At 35.2% G+C, this 16,769-nt stretch overlaps 2 protein-coding genes across 2 annotated transcripts; one reads left to right on the top strand and one right to left on the bottom strand.

Moving 5' to 3' along the window:
* Positions 1 to 1,943: 1,943 nt before the first annotated feature.
* On the bottom strand, positions 1,944 to 2,868 carry LOC118266496 (ER membrane protein complex subunit 7 homolog). The gene has a single exon (XM_035579971.2). The coding sequence runs from the start codon at positions 2,710 to 2,712 to the stop codon at positions 2,038 to 2,040; it is 675 nt and encodes a 224-aa protein (XP_035435864.2). The 5' UTR covers positions 2,713 to 2,868; the 3' UTR covers positions 1,944 to 2,037.
* Positions 2,869 to 3,155: 287 nt separating this feature from the next.
* On the top strand, positions 3,156 to 12,922 carry LOC118266495 (uncharacterized). The gene is made up of 10 exons (XM_035579970.2): positions 3,156 to 3,336; positions 3,414 to 3,696; positions 6,671 to 6,890; positions 8,466 to 8,650; positions 8,776 to 8,852; positions 9,092 to 9,210; positions 9,352 to 9,481; positions 9,625 to 9,737; positions 9,836 to 10,018; positions 10,107 to 12,922. The coding sequence occupies exons 1-10, from the start codon at positions 3,274 to 3,276 to the stop codon at positions 10,603 to 10,605; spliced, it is 1,872 nt and encodes a 623-aa protein (XP_035435863.2). The 5' UTR covers positions 3,156 to 3,273; the 3' UTR covers positions 10,606 to 12,922.
* The last annotated feature ends 3,847 nt before the right edge of the window (positions 12,923 to 16,769 follow it).

Below are 16,769 nucleotides of genomic sequence, written 5' to 3'. Positions count from 1 at the left end.
TGCACTGTCTAATTATCAGGAAAACCAGCCAATCAGATGAGTATTCTATTTGACATTAGTGCAATATCAATGTTTGAAAAACATTATAGACTAATGACTTCAAGCTGGTATCATAATTTCTTGTTGTCATATATAAGATACTCCGTTGTCTTGACTGTACCACCGCAATACATGTCTACAAAAGACAACTCAACCTTTTGTAATATTTTTAAACTTTTCCCAACAACAATCCATTTTAATTGTCCATGGAAAGTTTATGATGTAATTATTTTTATCAGATTTAGCATTTATAGAATCTCATTTTGTTCCATTTTGGTCTCCCGGGTGCTGTCAGCATTTTATTTTACTTTACCTGACTTGTTATTTTACATGATTATAGTTTTATGTCCTATCCTATCAATTTGTATACCATGCATATCAGAATCTGCAACTTATTTGGATCAATTGAATAGAGAGAAATTTTGTGATGATGAAATAGCATTAAATGCGTCCTTGCCTTGATTTGAATATTTTTATATGAAGGCAAAGTGCAACATTGTGTGTAAATATCGTAGTTTAAGTCCTTGTAGTACTAAGAACAGCAATAATGTAGTGCAGGCTGCAAGAGAAAGTTCAACAACCATGAAACAAATGTACCATGTAATGATAAAGTTTTATATTTTATACTATGAACATCATTGTGGATGGAATATGTCTCAGATTGAAAAAGTGATTGCTATTTACAATATTTTTATTAAATAAATAATCAAGCAATATTATATCAAAAATGTCAATCATAATGCCTTATTAACATTATCAAAAGACAATATTATATAAAATTTTATTGGGAATATTTTAATGAAAAAGTATACATTGATTTGTAATTATATTTTTAATTAGTATTAAGTTTTTGTATTATTGTGGTAACTGAGAGTACCTATTTATTTCTTATACTATGTATTGTCGTGCCACATACAGCAAATTATTTGATAGCATTAGATTTTATAACTGTGTACAAAATGTACCGTCCAAAATTTATAATAGAGAAAATTAAAAAAATATATTACTATATGTATAAAGAGAATCTCATGTCTATATGCCTATGTGAGCATGTTACTTAAGTAGTTTCCGTCCAAATTACCAATGACTGATTTTTTTTTTTACTTTATGTATTTGTGTGTAATATCTTCCTAAGTTGTTACAAAGCTTCTCTGTAGAGTAGGAGAGTGGTTTATTGTCATAGATATATTTCCAAATAAAACATTTGAAAATAACAGTTCTGTCTTTTATTTATATTCATGGTTTATCTGATGTACATGAATGTTTTAGGTACATAAGTAGAAATCTACTACTACAAAGATATATTTATCAAATTAGCTCTAGAAGTCCTGTACCATACGGCGCCCTGATTGGCCAGCTCAAATAAAGCAAACTTTCTTTTGGTTGGTTTATTTGAACCAGGCAATCAGAGTGCCAAACTCGCTCTCTTTTTCATTACTTTAAACATAAAGCAAATTTCTGCTAAGGGTATTGTTTCTTAGCAAAAAGTCAGTGTTTTGAGGGGTGTGCCTATAATGAGAAGATTGAAGCTCAGCTTCATGACTTCATCAGTAAAACAAATATACCATGAAACTTCAGAGTAGGTTACAAACTCATAAGTTATATTCTGTGTAGTCCAGGCTACTGAAAACAAGCATTGTCACCAAGTTAAGTATCATGAGTCATTGTTTTATTTTCCTCCTAATCTCTCATTGATAAAATATATGGATATTCCATTCAGTTATACAGCATATAGCAATCTACCTAGCCATGAAACAACAAGAAACTATTATTTACAAACACACATGTCCTCAATAGGGGCTGACAGAAACAATGGAATAACAAACGGCACTGTTCTGGTACCACATATCTTTTTCACTTCATGCATGGTTTGTGATTGAGGGTGCTTTATTCACAAACACAGATCATTTTAACAATTTATTTAATTTTTACATCACTATACATATTATCAATACTTATTGATCATAAATACTTATCAATAATTCAACTAGAACATTGCTACTGCCTCTTTTTCACTTGTTTGGCCTTTGCAGCTGAAGCCTTGGCTGTAGCACCACCACTGAACAATGAAGTAAACATCTCAGACATTTCAGGCATATCCGACATCTTCGCCAAGTTGCTAATTTGTTTCAAATCCTCCTTGGTCTCAGGGTCATTCATCATCTTAGGTAAGATCATAATGAACAGTAGTGGCAACACCATCATGATAACCATTGGGTTGAACAGGAAGTCGGTCAATCGCCACTGTTCTCTAACCTGGAAATACCTGTACTTTGTTAATGCCTTCAGTCTTAGTGGGTATGGCACTTGGATGACTTGTGATGTCTGAATGTAGTTCACTTTTCTAGCTCTGAATTTCCCCTTGGAGTTGATCTCTACTCTGACTGGCTCGTACATGTAGTCAGGGTGCAAAATCTCAACGACGTACGAACCCGAAGGGACGTTGTGTATGACGAATGTACCATCGTCTCTGACGAAACCTATGTATTCACCACCGTTCACATGCACGCGTGTGTCCACTTGCCATGGTAACAAATCTTGTTCCTCAGGTGGAAAGACTTTACCTTCGATGGAATATCTACCATTACCAACTTCCTCTTCTTGAAGATTAACAGCAGATAGTACTTCAGAAAATGTACACACTGCAAAGAGGATTGACAGAATTTGCTTCATTTTAATATTTTAAGGCCTCTTTCTACAAATCTGTAATTAGATTCGATTTCGTTTATATTTTAATTCCGCATAAATTTAATAGTCACGATCGATTTCAATCACAAATTACGGGTCAGGTGAAGAGATGGAAGACTTTGACAATTGACACTGACAGACAAGAGTGACATGACACAAACGACTAATGTTGACAGACTAATTAGATTGCAAGTCGAAATTTTTGTTTTCGACTAATTTCTATTTATTCTTGGATGATTTCAAACAACCAATTTACTTACACTGCTACTTATTACTGAAGTTTTTGATTATGTAAATAAAATTTCGTATTTCGAAGTGCATTTTTGTTACAAACATACATAGTATACCATAAACAAAAATAAATCAGTCGTTGGGAAAAACCGGTTTTGGTATCGATTTTAAATAACCGACCAATCACTATTTTTGTTGTTTGTCTATGATTTTTTGTAAACAATATTGTTTGGTTGAACATGTGCATCGCGTGTTTATAATTCAAGTTATTTATTTTAGACATGTTTCATACAGTGTAAAAACATAAAACTCATTATGTCCGGATACTTGGAAATAAAGTATCCGTTCAAATCTAACTTGGGCTTAAATCCTTTCAAGGTAAGCTTCGAAGTAGATTAATTTATTCATTGGGATGTATCACAACATTGTAGCATTGATTATTTTGTTATTGACAGTCGTGGAAAAGACAATGGTGTATTTTGAGACCGAGTCCGACGTGTTCGGGAGCTTCCTTGGCGGTATACTGCAGCGAGGCAGGTGCTTCAGCAGGCTCGGTGGAGTTGCCTTTGGGTTGCGTAGTAAAGAGAGCCAAATCTCGCACGCGGCCTCATGCCTTTGCTGTATTCTCTGTTGACGAGCCGCGAAAACCTCGCATTTTGCTAGCGGCACAATCTCTGCACGATACACAAGTTTGGATGGAAAAAATCCGAGCTTTGTTAAATGGGAGCAAAATATTGGGTAAGTCTACCTTCATTATTATTTGCATTTACCCATGTGGTCAAAGTCCAATAATTTGAAGTGGTGACACCCTAACTTTTGGTCACCTTGAATATGTATTTTTTGTTTGTTGACACTGGTCTATTAATTAAGTAAATAAACATAATATAATTGTCTAAGTAAATAAATAAAAACATTCTTATTTTGATGTTTAGTGGTAAAAGTATACAAGACTACCTCATATGTTCTAATTTGACTCTGATGTTTCTGACTGACTGACTATGACTCACCACCACAGGCTGCATCATGGGATTCTTGTAACTATTGCACATACTTTAAATTGAGTTAAATATTACAACACCAACACTTTAAAATGTCACAAATAAATATATTGTTTATTTACCTGGGTTAATTTACATGATATTTCATATTTCATATTAAAAATATGTCCAAAGTATTTATTTTCAAAGCAGTTATCATAGTTCTTAGAAAAGCTATTAATATTTAGTTATTCATGCATCATTATTTATGTGTGTAGTCTAGATACATGGTTTACTTAGAAAACTAGTAAATATAGTTCACATTCATGTAACCAACTAGTTGGTAGTCTTAAAACCAGTCTAACATCTAATCTAATTGGTTAACCTATTATAGTACTTAATTTTTCATTAAAAAGGAAATTCTTGTGAATTCATAATATTCATGTTCATTACAAATATCTATTATCTATTGTACACCTACAATCTCTATTGCACTATCAAATAGATTGTGGAAAATCATAATTAGAAATGAGGAAGACAAACACACTATTTTTAAAACAAAAACTCTATTTGTATGATTTTTAAAAAGGCCATGATCATTTTTAAGCACTGAAAAATAAAGAATATGTATTGTGACAACAATATAACTTCTCTATAACTAGGAATATAATATAATTCAATATCAATATTTATTTCATTAAACTAAACCGTTATACATTTCATATATTTATAATAATATAATTTCTATTGTTATTTTTTATATGTTTCCTTTGTTATTGGAGTTTCGACAGTTAGTTCTAAGAGTCAACAAACCCTTGGTCATAATGTATGTAGGTAGGATTGACAATGGTACCTTTGAATACTGCAATGTAATATAGTAGTATGTATAATTATGTGTATTGTATGCAGATGAACACAAGGTCAATACACTTTAACAGAGGCAATTCAATTTATTTTGGGAATTAAATTCATCTCAGCAAACTCATGAATAAGCAGAGCAAAGTTCATTCATTCCATTGCAAATAATGCTAAATATTGTTAAACATTTATATCAGTTTTTGGATTGGAGAAAATCTGGATTGAAAAAAAAAACAATAAAGTTTATCTACTTTTTAAACTTTAGCCATTTTTGAGGTGTTATGTTATATGTTATATCAATACCAAAAGCTATGATACATAACTTTTTTACATACATACAGACAGGCAGGGGTAGGCAAAGACAATGGAACGCCAATTGCTACAAATCATACACATAACTTTTTTCTAGAATTATGTAAGTACATCTATGTCCCAGTGTGCCAATGGTAAACATATTATTATATAATTATAGTTATGTGTCACTTTACTACCTACAAAACACTGTTTATTGTAACTATTCCATTATCTAACATGATGACTGTACCTTCTAAACTTAAACCTTTTTTACTGAATGTTTGAGGAAAATCTATAAAAAATTCTGACTAAATTATTAGACCCTCATAAAAGTTTGCGCATTATACGTCATCAATTATAATGAGGAACTTTTCAAATGGCCAGAATTCATATCACACACACAAAATATGTTTTGGCCAAGGCCTAAAATTTGCATTTACGCCATTGACGTCACCACATTGAATGCAAACGCGCCAAACCTATTTAAAATTGTAATATCTACACACAATGGTCTATTTTACTCTGCTGCGGTAGTGCATCTACGTAGGTAGCTATATAATTTGTTTGTTGAGGTCATCATTTGTAGCATTTCAGTGGAATTGTGCAAAGTACTAGCTACCTATATGGGCCAAGGTCTTGGCTTAATGGATTAAAGTTTGCAGGCCTCCAATTAGTTTGCAGTTAAATAATTACCATATCAGGTTGGCCTTCTATTAACTATTCTTTACTCCTATAAGTAAAAGTTTAGTTCCGTGTATGAGGTAGTGTATTTTGTCTATTTACACTCACATTTTACCAAGTATGTAGTGAGTATTGGGACCACCTAATAATATTTTTGCTGAATAATATGAAATGCTCTTCTTCTTGTGTCTATTTAATAGTTTCTCTAGTCCAGTTAATGTATATTTATGTGTCTAAATTATTCTTTTTGGCAATAAGACCAGTATGATTCACTAATCCAGAGTCCAGACTACAGATTCTCAAAGTTACTCATATTACACATAATGCATGATACAGCAACTAAAATTGATCTTAAAATTAGAACAAATATGACTTAAAATGAATTGGTCTTGTGTTAACATGTTTGTTGTTATTTAAGTAAACGTTTAATCTATTTATTATTGGGTGTAGTGAGTCATTGGCTGCATCATTACCGACCATTCACAGGGTGATTGAACATTAACCATCTGTTTCGTTACAGACAATGTCGCGGTCATGTGCCTTGTTATCTATGTGTTATTGTTGTACTAGATCCGTGTTACAATGCTCCATATCATGTAACAAACACATCTCCATACTAATTACATTATCATTTGGCTGTTTGTTTAATGTTCCCGAGGGCGATTTTACATTCAAAATCTGAAATCTATAATAGAAGTGATGTACAGCACGTCCTTTATTCCTAGACGAGTGCAAAACAACAGCTCTTGTTTACAGCACTCGCTCAAAATAACAATAGCCACCTTTCAGTTACATCATCAGAATATTACCTAAGCGTATTGCGAACAATGCAGTAACAGCTATGTAACGTGTTCTTGACACAATGCGAAGTCGCCCTCACATCATGCTTTCTCATCTTTCAGACAACGAGCCATTGCTAAAAGACTCATACTCGGTGAGCGTGGTCGCCACTGAGTTGTCCCGTAAGTGCGGCCTGAGCGCCGACACGGTGGTGACCCTGACGTCGGCGGGGGTGGTAGTGGCGCGTGCGCAACTCGCTACCTTCCTAGAGTGGAAACATATCAGGGACGTGCGCCTCACCGATGATGATAAGAACAGAACTTGTGTTCTCACTGTCGATAGGTTGGTGTTTTCGCATGCACGCCGGTTTATCATACATTATACAATACTTGACAACTCTTGTGAAAGTTAACTTTTATTGACTATTTACTGTGTGGCTGTTACTTAACACTTAACAGAAGAAATAATGCAACAATATTTGTTCTTTGTAATTCGCTGAGCCAGGAAACCTCCCATCTATATATCGATTGCCTCAGTCAATAGAAAAACGTGCACCGTATAGTTTTAAGTGGCGGTAATTACAACGCGCCTGTTGAAAAGGTTTGCTTGTAACAAAAAAAGACATGTGTGAGGAAACATGGCGCAATTTACTCAAAGAAAATAAAATTACGAACTGTTTGAAAACTCTACTAACATAATGTAGTGACCAGCAGGTCAACGTACTCCAATCTGTCAATTTTTTTCATTGGATTTTCGACTTTGTGTGGTAACCCATAACGTTGAAAATCTACTAAAGATATTTGTCAGAAAAGAGTAGCTTGATATGCTAGCCAGTGTACAATACAATGCATAATAAATTGCTTCCCACGACCGCGCCGTAGTTTCAAAACGCCTGTCACTTTCATAAATCGAGCTCTTTAACTAAACGGTCGGATGTCGAAAGTTTTTGCAGTTGCGTGTCCGAAAAACATTAATTTCTTATTAGAAATTGTACAAAATTAATGCATTTAATGTTATACTTCTGCTAAGTTATACAGTTTTTAAATAAAACAATCATTTTGAAAATTAAAACAAGATATATTATGCATGTATTATACATATGAATCTTCCTCTTCTCCTTATCAATCACTCTATCTGTCAAAAAACCGCATCAAAATCCGTTGCGTAGTTTTGAAGATTTAAGCATACAAAGGGGCATAGGGACAGATAAAGCGATTTTGATTTATAATAATGTAAGAAATGTTGAAAACAACTTATGTATCACTTAAGTTGTTTTCAACGTTTATGAAACAGCAAGCAGATGGTAGTATAATGTTATTAATGATTTTCCATAGAAACACATTTTCCTTATGTTTGAAACAACAACAACAGTGCAGATAGTAACAAACAAATTATTCATTGTTTGTGAATGAGAACACAAGAAAACACCCGCATACTATGTTATTGCTCAACACATTGACGTCACACTCGTTCCCACTAATTAAGGAAAATTCATATTTACTTGGCTTTTTTTATTCATACTTCATGTCTACTAACATTTTACGCGTTGATGCATCTTAGTACAGTTGCATTTAAGGATTTAGCTGTAGCATTTCTATAGAATATTTTTAAAACCTATTTTCTGATTATTTGAGTAAAAAACTAGAAAATATTTTGATACCGGTATGTACAAGTTATTTAAGTACAGATAAAGTGATCTTCATTTGATTTTAGATATCGTTATACAAAAATATTCCTTTCACATTGAGTTCAAATTGAGGGAAAAGGAAATGTCTATCTAGATTTTTATTGATAGTAACTAACGTTTGCCTTTGTCTAGTTTGTTTAATGTAGAATGCAGATTAACTTGATATATTTTAGGAGTATATTTACAGGTGTTTTTAATATCATCTTATTAACGTGTTTGCGATGTTTCAGTGAGTTCAGTAACGGCGGCGGCGAGTTGAGGCTGCGGTCCCCGCTGGCCGGAGCCCTGGCGCGCGCGCTGCGGGCGGCGCTGCCCTCGGACGAGCCCCGCGAGCCCCGCGTCACTCGCTCCCCGCACAAACTCAGCAAGAGTGACGGAGACCTACGCTCACATACCTACTCTGATACACATATGGGTAAATATACTTTATAATTTTGACATCACACAGATTGTATACTTTATACAGCCAAAATGTATAGTAAAAAAGTTTTTAATCATTATTTGTTTGGAGGTATATTTATAACTTAACTTTGGTTCCAGGCGACGTCCGCCGCAGCAGTTGGTACAGCGGCCCTTCAGAAGTATCCCTGGATGACATAGACCTTGTAATGTCTAAGGTAAGCACAATACATTCGTATTTAACTAAATATTGCACTTTTCTGTCACATCCATGTCTATCGAAATATAAACCAGGTAAAAATTGCTAGACACTAAGCTCTTCAAGTTAATAAAAATTACAAGTTTTCTTCAATCGATTTTCGACTTTATTACATTACAGTATAGTTGAAAATGTATTCAATTATTTTGACATTTTGTTTATGATATGTTGAGTAAATATGGTATTGTCCCCACGCAGGAGTCGAAGCACATCCCAGTGGGTCAGTTGTCCCGCTACAGCGGGGAAGGTCAGCTAGCCTCCGCCACTGCTCTCGCGCAGCCCTTCAACCTACACTCCGTTGCCTCCTTCGATGACAAGTATGTACAGTTATCTTTGACATTTCTAAATGAATCTTGTAAAAATAGACTATTTAGATGACTATTTAAAATGTAGCTACTCGTACATTTGTAGCAAATTTGTCTCAGTTCCAATATGGTTCCAACATGGTATTGTTGCAGTATGTCGGACCGTCGCTCGCTGCTGTCGGTGGCGTCGGGCATCTACGAGGAGATCCCCGACCTGCCGGAGGGAACCAACACCAACGCGCTCTGCACCATCACCTGCGACGTACCCGATGGCGTCTTCAAGGTAAGCATCGATGAATCTTTAGTTTCCATAGTTACCATATTTCAACTTTACTGTACTTTGTCTTAAAGATGGTCTGTTCTGTATAGATTTATGTCTGTAATGTATGTAATTGTTTTAATGAAACAATCGTAATGTGTGGTCAGGCTCTATGCGCTCCCCTGTCGGAGGAGCCGACGTACGAGTGTGTGGGGGACTGCGTGTACGCCACCATGCGCAGGCGCAGGCCGCCGCCACTGCCGCCGCGACACCCCTTCAGGTATGTACACACTTTAGATAGATATTTAAGTATTTTTTGAAATGGTTTTTCATAAAAATCTGTATGAACGCACATAATAATGTATGTATTCCGTTCAGTACCCTGAAGCCGGGCGTGGGCTGGGCGCGGCTGGGCGGGGGCGGGGGCGCGCGGGGCGCGGGCGGGGGCGCGGCGCGCGAGCACAGCGTGACGCGCCACTCGTCGCTGGGCTCGCTGCCGCGCGCCGCCACCACCGCCACCACCAACACGCTGCCCAAGCGACAACCCTTCAGTGTCTTCCGGTAACTATACCACGCACTACAATCCTTAAATCATTATACCGCTTTACCGATTAAACAACATTAACATCAATATAACGTTTGCTCACAGGAAACGCCTCAAAAGCGACTCCCGCATCACTGGCTCGCAGAAATCTGAAACGTCCAAAGAGAACAAAGACGTCGAAACTAAAAAGAAGAAGTTCGACTTCACGCCGACGCGCGACATATTCAAGAGCTTCAAGGTGAGCCGCAAGATGAAGAACCTGAAGATCACGTCCGGCAGCCTGGCCAAGGGGGAGACCAAGAGCTGCGAGTTCCTCGACGACACCGACCACGTGCAGCCCAACCGCTGCTCCAAGTCCGTCGAGTGCCTCGAGAACGACTTCGAGTACGAGGCCGACCTGTCCATAGAGCTATCCGAAGACAGTGTGGCCGCCCTCACCCTCCCGCAGCAGATCGTGGACCTCCTGCTGGGCCACGAGCAGATGAGCAAGGTCCGGCTAAAAGACCAGGTGGAGAACGACTACATGCCCATGTCGCCCATCATCCCGCCCGCGCCCATGGAGCACCACTACATAGTCATGTCGCCGCGGACCAATATCGCCTGAACTAGTCCCCGCTAACTGTAAGTTACTCGTAAGCTGTAAGTATGTACGTATTGACACGTTGACACGTTGACAGTGCTCACATGTATATGTTTAGTAACCCTGTATGGAAAATGGTTTGACCAAAGACCATTCTCGAAGAGATTGTTTTCGTAATTGTCTGCTTGTTGCGGTTTCTGCACAATTTATTAAGTAATTTAACTAGCTGGAGTAGACGACGTTGTGTTGGATCGTAAAGTCCAGGTTAGACTGTCGTGTGGACGTATGCATCGGCCGAGCAATGTCGGTAGCCTACTTAACTATATTTATTGACAGATTCCAGAAATATATCGACATTGTTCGTGCGTTGCCACTCTCTACAATATAATGTATCACGTTGTTGATATTACTCGGACGCTCACTGCTCACGTGGCTCACATATCGACGTTGCCCGCGACAGGCAAGGTAGCAAGTAATTATCTACTGTAGTGATGGTCGATAGATTTATCGATAAAAATTACAAAATATCGAATTGATTCGGAAGGCGTATCGAATCGTTGAAAAGACTTACAGGTCTCTTATTGAGCCACCTGTGTTCGTATAGACTGCTCTGTTGATCTGAATAGGGAATTCTGAAAAGACAAATTGTTACCCTGAAGTTTACAATATTTACATCACATGTGACATAATATCGCGAGAAGTAAAGAGATAAATATATTTTTAAATAACCCATTTTAACTGATGGTATAATGTTAAAGCTCTCTAAATAAAATCATGATACCTACTTTATAACACGTTTTGAGAAAAATATTTTACAGTATACATACATTACTAATTATTTTATTGGAAATATTTATATGTTTGTGGCTAATTGGTGTTTGAAATAAAAACGATGGTTTATATCCACTGAAAAGCGATCGAACTTTTCGAAAATATTGCAAGACAACAAACCCAATCTACAGCTTATCCAGTCCAATTTGTGTTCTATTCTGTTGACATAAGAATGACAATGCCAGTAAAAATATATTTATAATACCTATTATTAGCTGCAGCTGCTAATCGTCTTATTATTAACGCAATACGAATCAAAATCGTTTGACAGAACTGTAAATTGAGGTTGGTAAAACGTCTTGTGAAATTTTCTAGTTGAGAACGCCTTATTTGAACAGAAAAAGTTCTCTAAGCTTTTTTTCAAACGATTTTTCAAAAAAGTTCTTGTAAAAAGTTACCTCGTAGAATCTTCCGAAGCAACATGGTCTAATATAATACATATTATGTAACTATTTTTGTATACCACCATACCTTTGTTGAAATACCGTGTTTACATATAAACATAAAATCTGACATCAAGATACATTTTGTTATAAGAAACTTTATAATATGTACAGACGAGCAGATTCAGCTATTTCGAAATATTAAAGGTTTTTAAAAGATTTTATAAAACAAAGAAAAATCTGTTGTTTGTATTATTAAATGCATAGTTGACAATAAAATAATCTTGAAAACAAAACTCGGTTGCAATTCAGGAAAAATCCATTTAGTAACCTATGTACTCCATTTTCGATTTTATAACAATGCTATAAAGTTGAAAATCAAGTAAACTTTCTACAAATTGGAATAAACTGAAATGCTGATGTTTTGTACTGGTTATAAAGGTTTTTATAACAGAACTTACTTTAGGCAATCTCAATGACATATCTGTTGGTAATTTTGCTTACTAGCATATTTATTATTATATCAAAATCCTAAACAAAATTGGTACTTGCCATTAGTAGGTTTCGTACCCGCATCCTCATGTAGGGGAAGCGGGCGTGAACCTTCGGCCCACCGACGAAATGTAATCAAATGATTTTGGATTTAAATCGGTTTTTAATTATGGCCGTGCTACTGACAGATTAGTTATTGAGATTATTAGTTATACCATCACACATCAACCTCTGTAGCTATTTCACTTATAAATACATAATTTATTCCCTTTTCTACACAAATACAATTATTTATTCTTTGCGAGTGCCAAACTAAACCAGCTTTGTCTCTCTCTAACATTCGCTGTACGTACGTGTAAAACAGAGACAGCAACACTTTAGGTTCCTTTACCTCGCTCGGCTTAGTGAAAAAGACAAAATTTAGGTAAAGAAGGTTGTCTGATGTACTATTTATTATAATGCTGTCCTTTACTAATAGTAAAATAAAGAAAAGGATAGACAACTACTATTTTGAATAATTTCCACTATAAAGCCCAGCACACAGCGAAGATACTGGGAATAAATCAATTTAAAGTAAACCTTAACTACTGAGGCATACGGATGAAAACGGCATGCCAGATATTGATTTTAGTAAAAGGCGCACGGTGCGTCTTCATGCTTCTTTGATTTATTCTTTATTCGCTGCGCCTCCGCCGTTGTGCACTGGGCCTAAATGGTGGGATGAAATATTTTACTACTTCTGTAAATGGTTGCTACTCACACTGTCAGTAAAGGACAGCAATAGTGTAAAAGTAAAGACGTTGTAATTATTTACTGATAACGAAAGAAATTATTGTATGTAGTATGTTGTAGGTTACGTTTGTTTGTACATGTTGGAAGTTGGGACGAGTACTGCCAAATATGTAGGTGTAAGAATGATAATTAATTATGATCAGTCTCAATAACCTATCTATAAGTAGACAATCTTTCCCCCGTCCTCCATTCACAGTCCCCCAATCCCCTTAAATCCCTATCCCCCAAAAGGCACTTATTACTCTTCTGGTATCCATGGTCAACGCCGATTGCTTACCATCAGGTGATCCATCTGCCCGTTTACCGTCTTATTAAACACAAAAAACATGGGTACTAGGTATAGAAGTTTTATATATGTAATAAAACTTATATCAAAATTGTATCTCTAGTAGGTAAGTCCATCAATAGATAATTATTGAGACTGGTCATAAAAGGGAAAGGCGTAGGAAATGAGTCATTAGGCCAACTCTAGTTTAATATATCTTGGAATCAAGAACAATGTTTGAAGAGTCAAACTTCTAAGTAAGATTTACTTGTTAAAAGAAAAACCCTTTTGCTACATTTGTGCTAACTGGTGAGCAAAAAGAACGGTAGCCCCTATTACAAATATTTCTCTAAGATCAATGTGAACGCGGAAATGGTCGGTGGTTGTGAATAAAATAACGAAATCAAGGCAGCTATGTTAAAGTGATCGTATTTTATTTATAATTTACTCGCTATTTCTATTACTATGTTACTTTATACAGAGTTGGACAAAGAATTAAATACAAAATTTGCAAAAGACTAAAACACGCTTTTACGCACTGAACTTGATAGATGGATTTAAACATATCATAATATGATTCTTTTAATATCCAGTTACAAATGAATCAACGGTCAATTTTAATAACCTCTTCTGTCATCGAAATTTGTGGAATAAGGTCGATTATTGAGAATCAAAAGATTTTTGACTACGGTCCGTTATTAATGTTTTATATTATTAGACATTTGACGTGAACTTATACAGAATGTTAAAACTGGCCAAAAGACTGTAGTCAATTTCGATTCCGAAAGACTCATAGCACATAAATTACGACCTTAATAAAAGCGTGTTAAAATGTAATTTGGAGTAAAAGTATAAAGTAAAAAACGTTCGTTCATCAAAGAAAGACTGAGGAGGGACAAGACTAGTGTATTTTGAAGATTTATTAGTATAGGGCTCCAGTATTACTAACGTGGGGTGCGGAGGGGGGGGCATTCTATGGACCAAGTTCTACGACACAGTGTGACTGAACAGCACTGATTTATTAAAGACTTTGATAACTTTAAGACAAATATTTATTTAATTTTTATTTTATGAAGGATAAGTAGTCTTTCACCTCTACTTACCCCTTCAAGGTATAGGCGTGATGGTGTATTGTTTTTCTAATTAATAAACGATGATCAACTATGTTTACTTACACTGCAAATTAGTTTATTTTGAAACAGCATGTTTCGTAAATATTACATCGTATAACGTTGAAAAAATCAGCATAATTCAACAAAAATTCTGCTATGTAGGTAATGAAATGTTGCAATTAAATTGGAATCCTGTTTTTGTTTACTATCAGCATTATTGCTTTTCGATGAAATAAAAACAATAACACTATTTATGGGAATTCAGCTATAACAGCATTTAATTTAGATTGATCAGTAATTTTTGCTTGTAAATAATTTTGCTTGAAATGGAATAATATCTACTTTAAACATTGAATTAAACTTGTATGTCTTAAGACAATGAGATGATAATATTTATGGCAAATTATACACCAGCGTCACTTTATATTCTAGGCCTAGTAAATTAAAGACTTTAGTGAGCATAATAAATTAATTTTAATCTCGTCAGTCACTGCCAATTTCCGTCCAGTGCGTTGGAGAGTAACATCAGTATTTAAATAACTTATTTTTTTACTCTTAAGTTTGGCTCGTAGACCTCAGTCATCTGTGCCGTGGAACTTAAGTCTTGCTTCTATATGTATACGGCTTAATTTGCTATATGTTGTGATATTTAATGCTAAATACTTGTTAAAACTTCTATAAGCTTGAAGGCTTTTGTTGGTTATACCTATTTGTATGTAACGCGTTGCCAAATGTTTGATGTGCGGCGCCGATGTTTGTGTGTTTAGTCAAAAAGCAGTATTCAGCTGATCTTATTAATATTTAGCTTTACTGTGTAGCTTACTTCGTTGGTGTCATCCACAGTTCGATAGCATTAGGGTGTAAAGCATAGGGGTGTAAGGTCCAACGATGTTGTTGCGACATTCTGAGAAACTCGAAGACATCATTTATTACAGTATTTCATGAAGATTGTGCGTTTCTCAAAAATGTCGTAACAAATGACTATCACGTTGTAGTGTAGGCTCAGATCTCTGTATTTTCGAAGGAGACGCTACAACTTGTAATTTTGCCTTTTGGTTTACTACGGGAACCAGTTCCATCCTAACGTTTCGTAATATTTACATGACAAAGAATCTACGACGGTTTATTGGTTTTGTATATACGTCGTAGAGTAAAACGAATTTATCGAGGGACAAAACACTTACTGTGACTGTAAAGCTACGATTGAACATTTTCCTAGTCGCGAGCGTCTCCTGAGAATTGGCCAACAGGGTGGATAGAAATGTTTAGTTAGAAAAAATTACTCAGAATTGTGGGTGACTCGCCATAGTCTAATTTAGGTTAGTAGGTCGCGTTCATATCAACCACGTTCTGACCAATTTTGTATCTAGCTGTAGAGTACTTAAACTTATTACTTACACTTAGTAAATGAATGAACACTACGTTCAGGCACACAGCACTACCTACCTATTATTTATATGAATATAACATTTAATATTCAACTGGAGTTTATGACTAACTTGCTCTTCTGAGTGACCATAAAAACATTTAGGAGTATAGAGGGAAGTTATTACTTCATTATATTGATTGAGTCATAACATAGATTGAGTAAAAAAGTAAAAATGAATGATTTGATTTTTCCATTGATTTTATCTGATTACTTATAGATCTTTAGTAGATGATCTAGGTATTATTTTATAGAAACGATGATTGATTGTGTAAGTCCGTGGTGCGCTCGTGATTACAATCACACGAAAGTTTATTGTAAATAATTAAGAGGCCTATACGCGTTTGTTTATTTTTTGTAAGTGATAAATATAATAATGTTTTGTTGTTCTGTTTCGCCTTATATAATAAATATCATGAGAATATATTTTATTCTTCCGCTTTGCTTTTGATCACAATTTGTTACCATTTTTTTTTCTTGATTTTTGTACGTTTTCATTTTATTTTCGGTTGATTGTTAGAGCTCTATTGTGAAAGATTTTTGTACTATCAGCATTTTTTTCGAATAAAATGTGGAGTTAGGAATTCAAGAGAAGCAAGAAAAAGAACAAATAAAGTCAGTCCATTTGGTTTGCTATAGTGATTTAACAGAAAACAATGTAATTTTCTACTTACTGTATGTTCGCTTGAGTTCCTATCTACCACATTTTGTTTAACAATGTGTAAATATGTTTCGGTACTGGATGGCAAGTAGGAATGTATTAATCAAAACTAGTTTATATATGTATTGTATAAGTATATTTGTGTTTCTAAATGATTATGGCAGCTATTGGCTTGACCATCTGGTAAATTACTTTCTTTGATCAAAGATGTGAGAGCTCTAAATAT

This window comes from Spodoptera frugiperda, chromosome 7 (genome assembly GCF_023101765.2).
Source record: "Spodoptera frugiperda isolate SF20-4 chromosome 7, AGI-APGP_CSIRO_Sfru_2.0, whole genome shotgun sequence".
NCBI classification, from domain to species: Eukaryota; Metazoa; Arthropoda; class Insecta; order Lepidoptera; family Noctuidae; genus Spodoptera; species Spodoptera frugiperda.
This window is presented reverse-complemented; position numbering and strand designations above follow the sequence as displayed.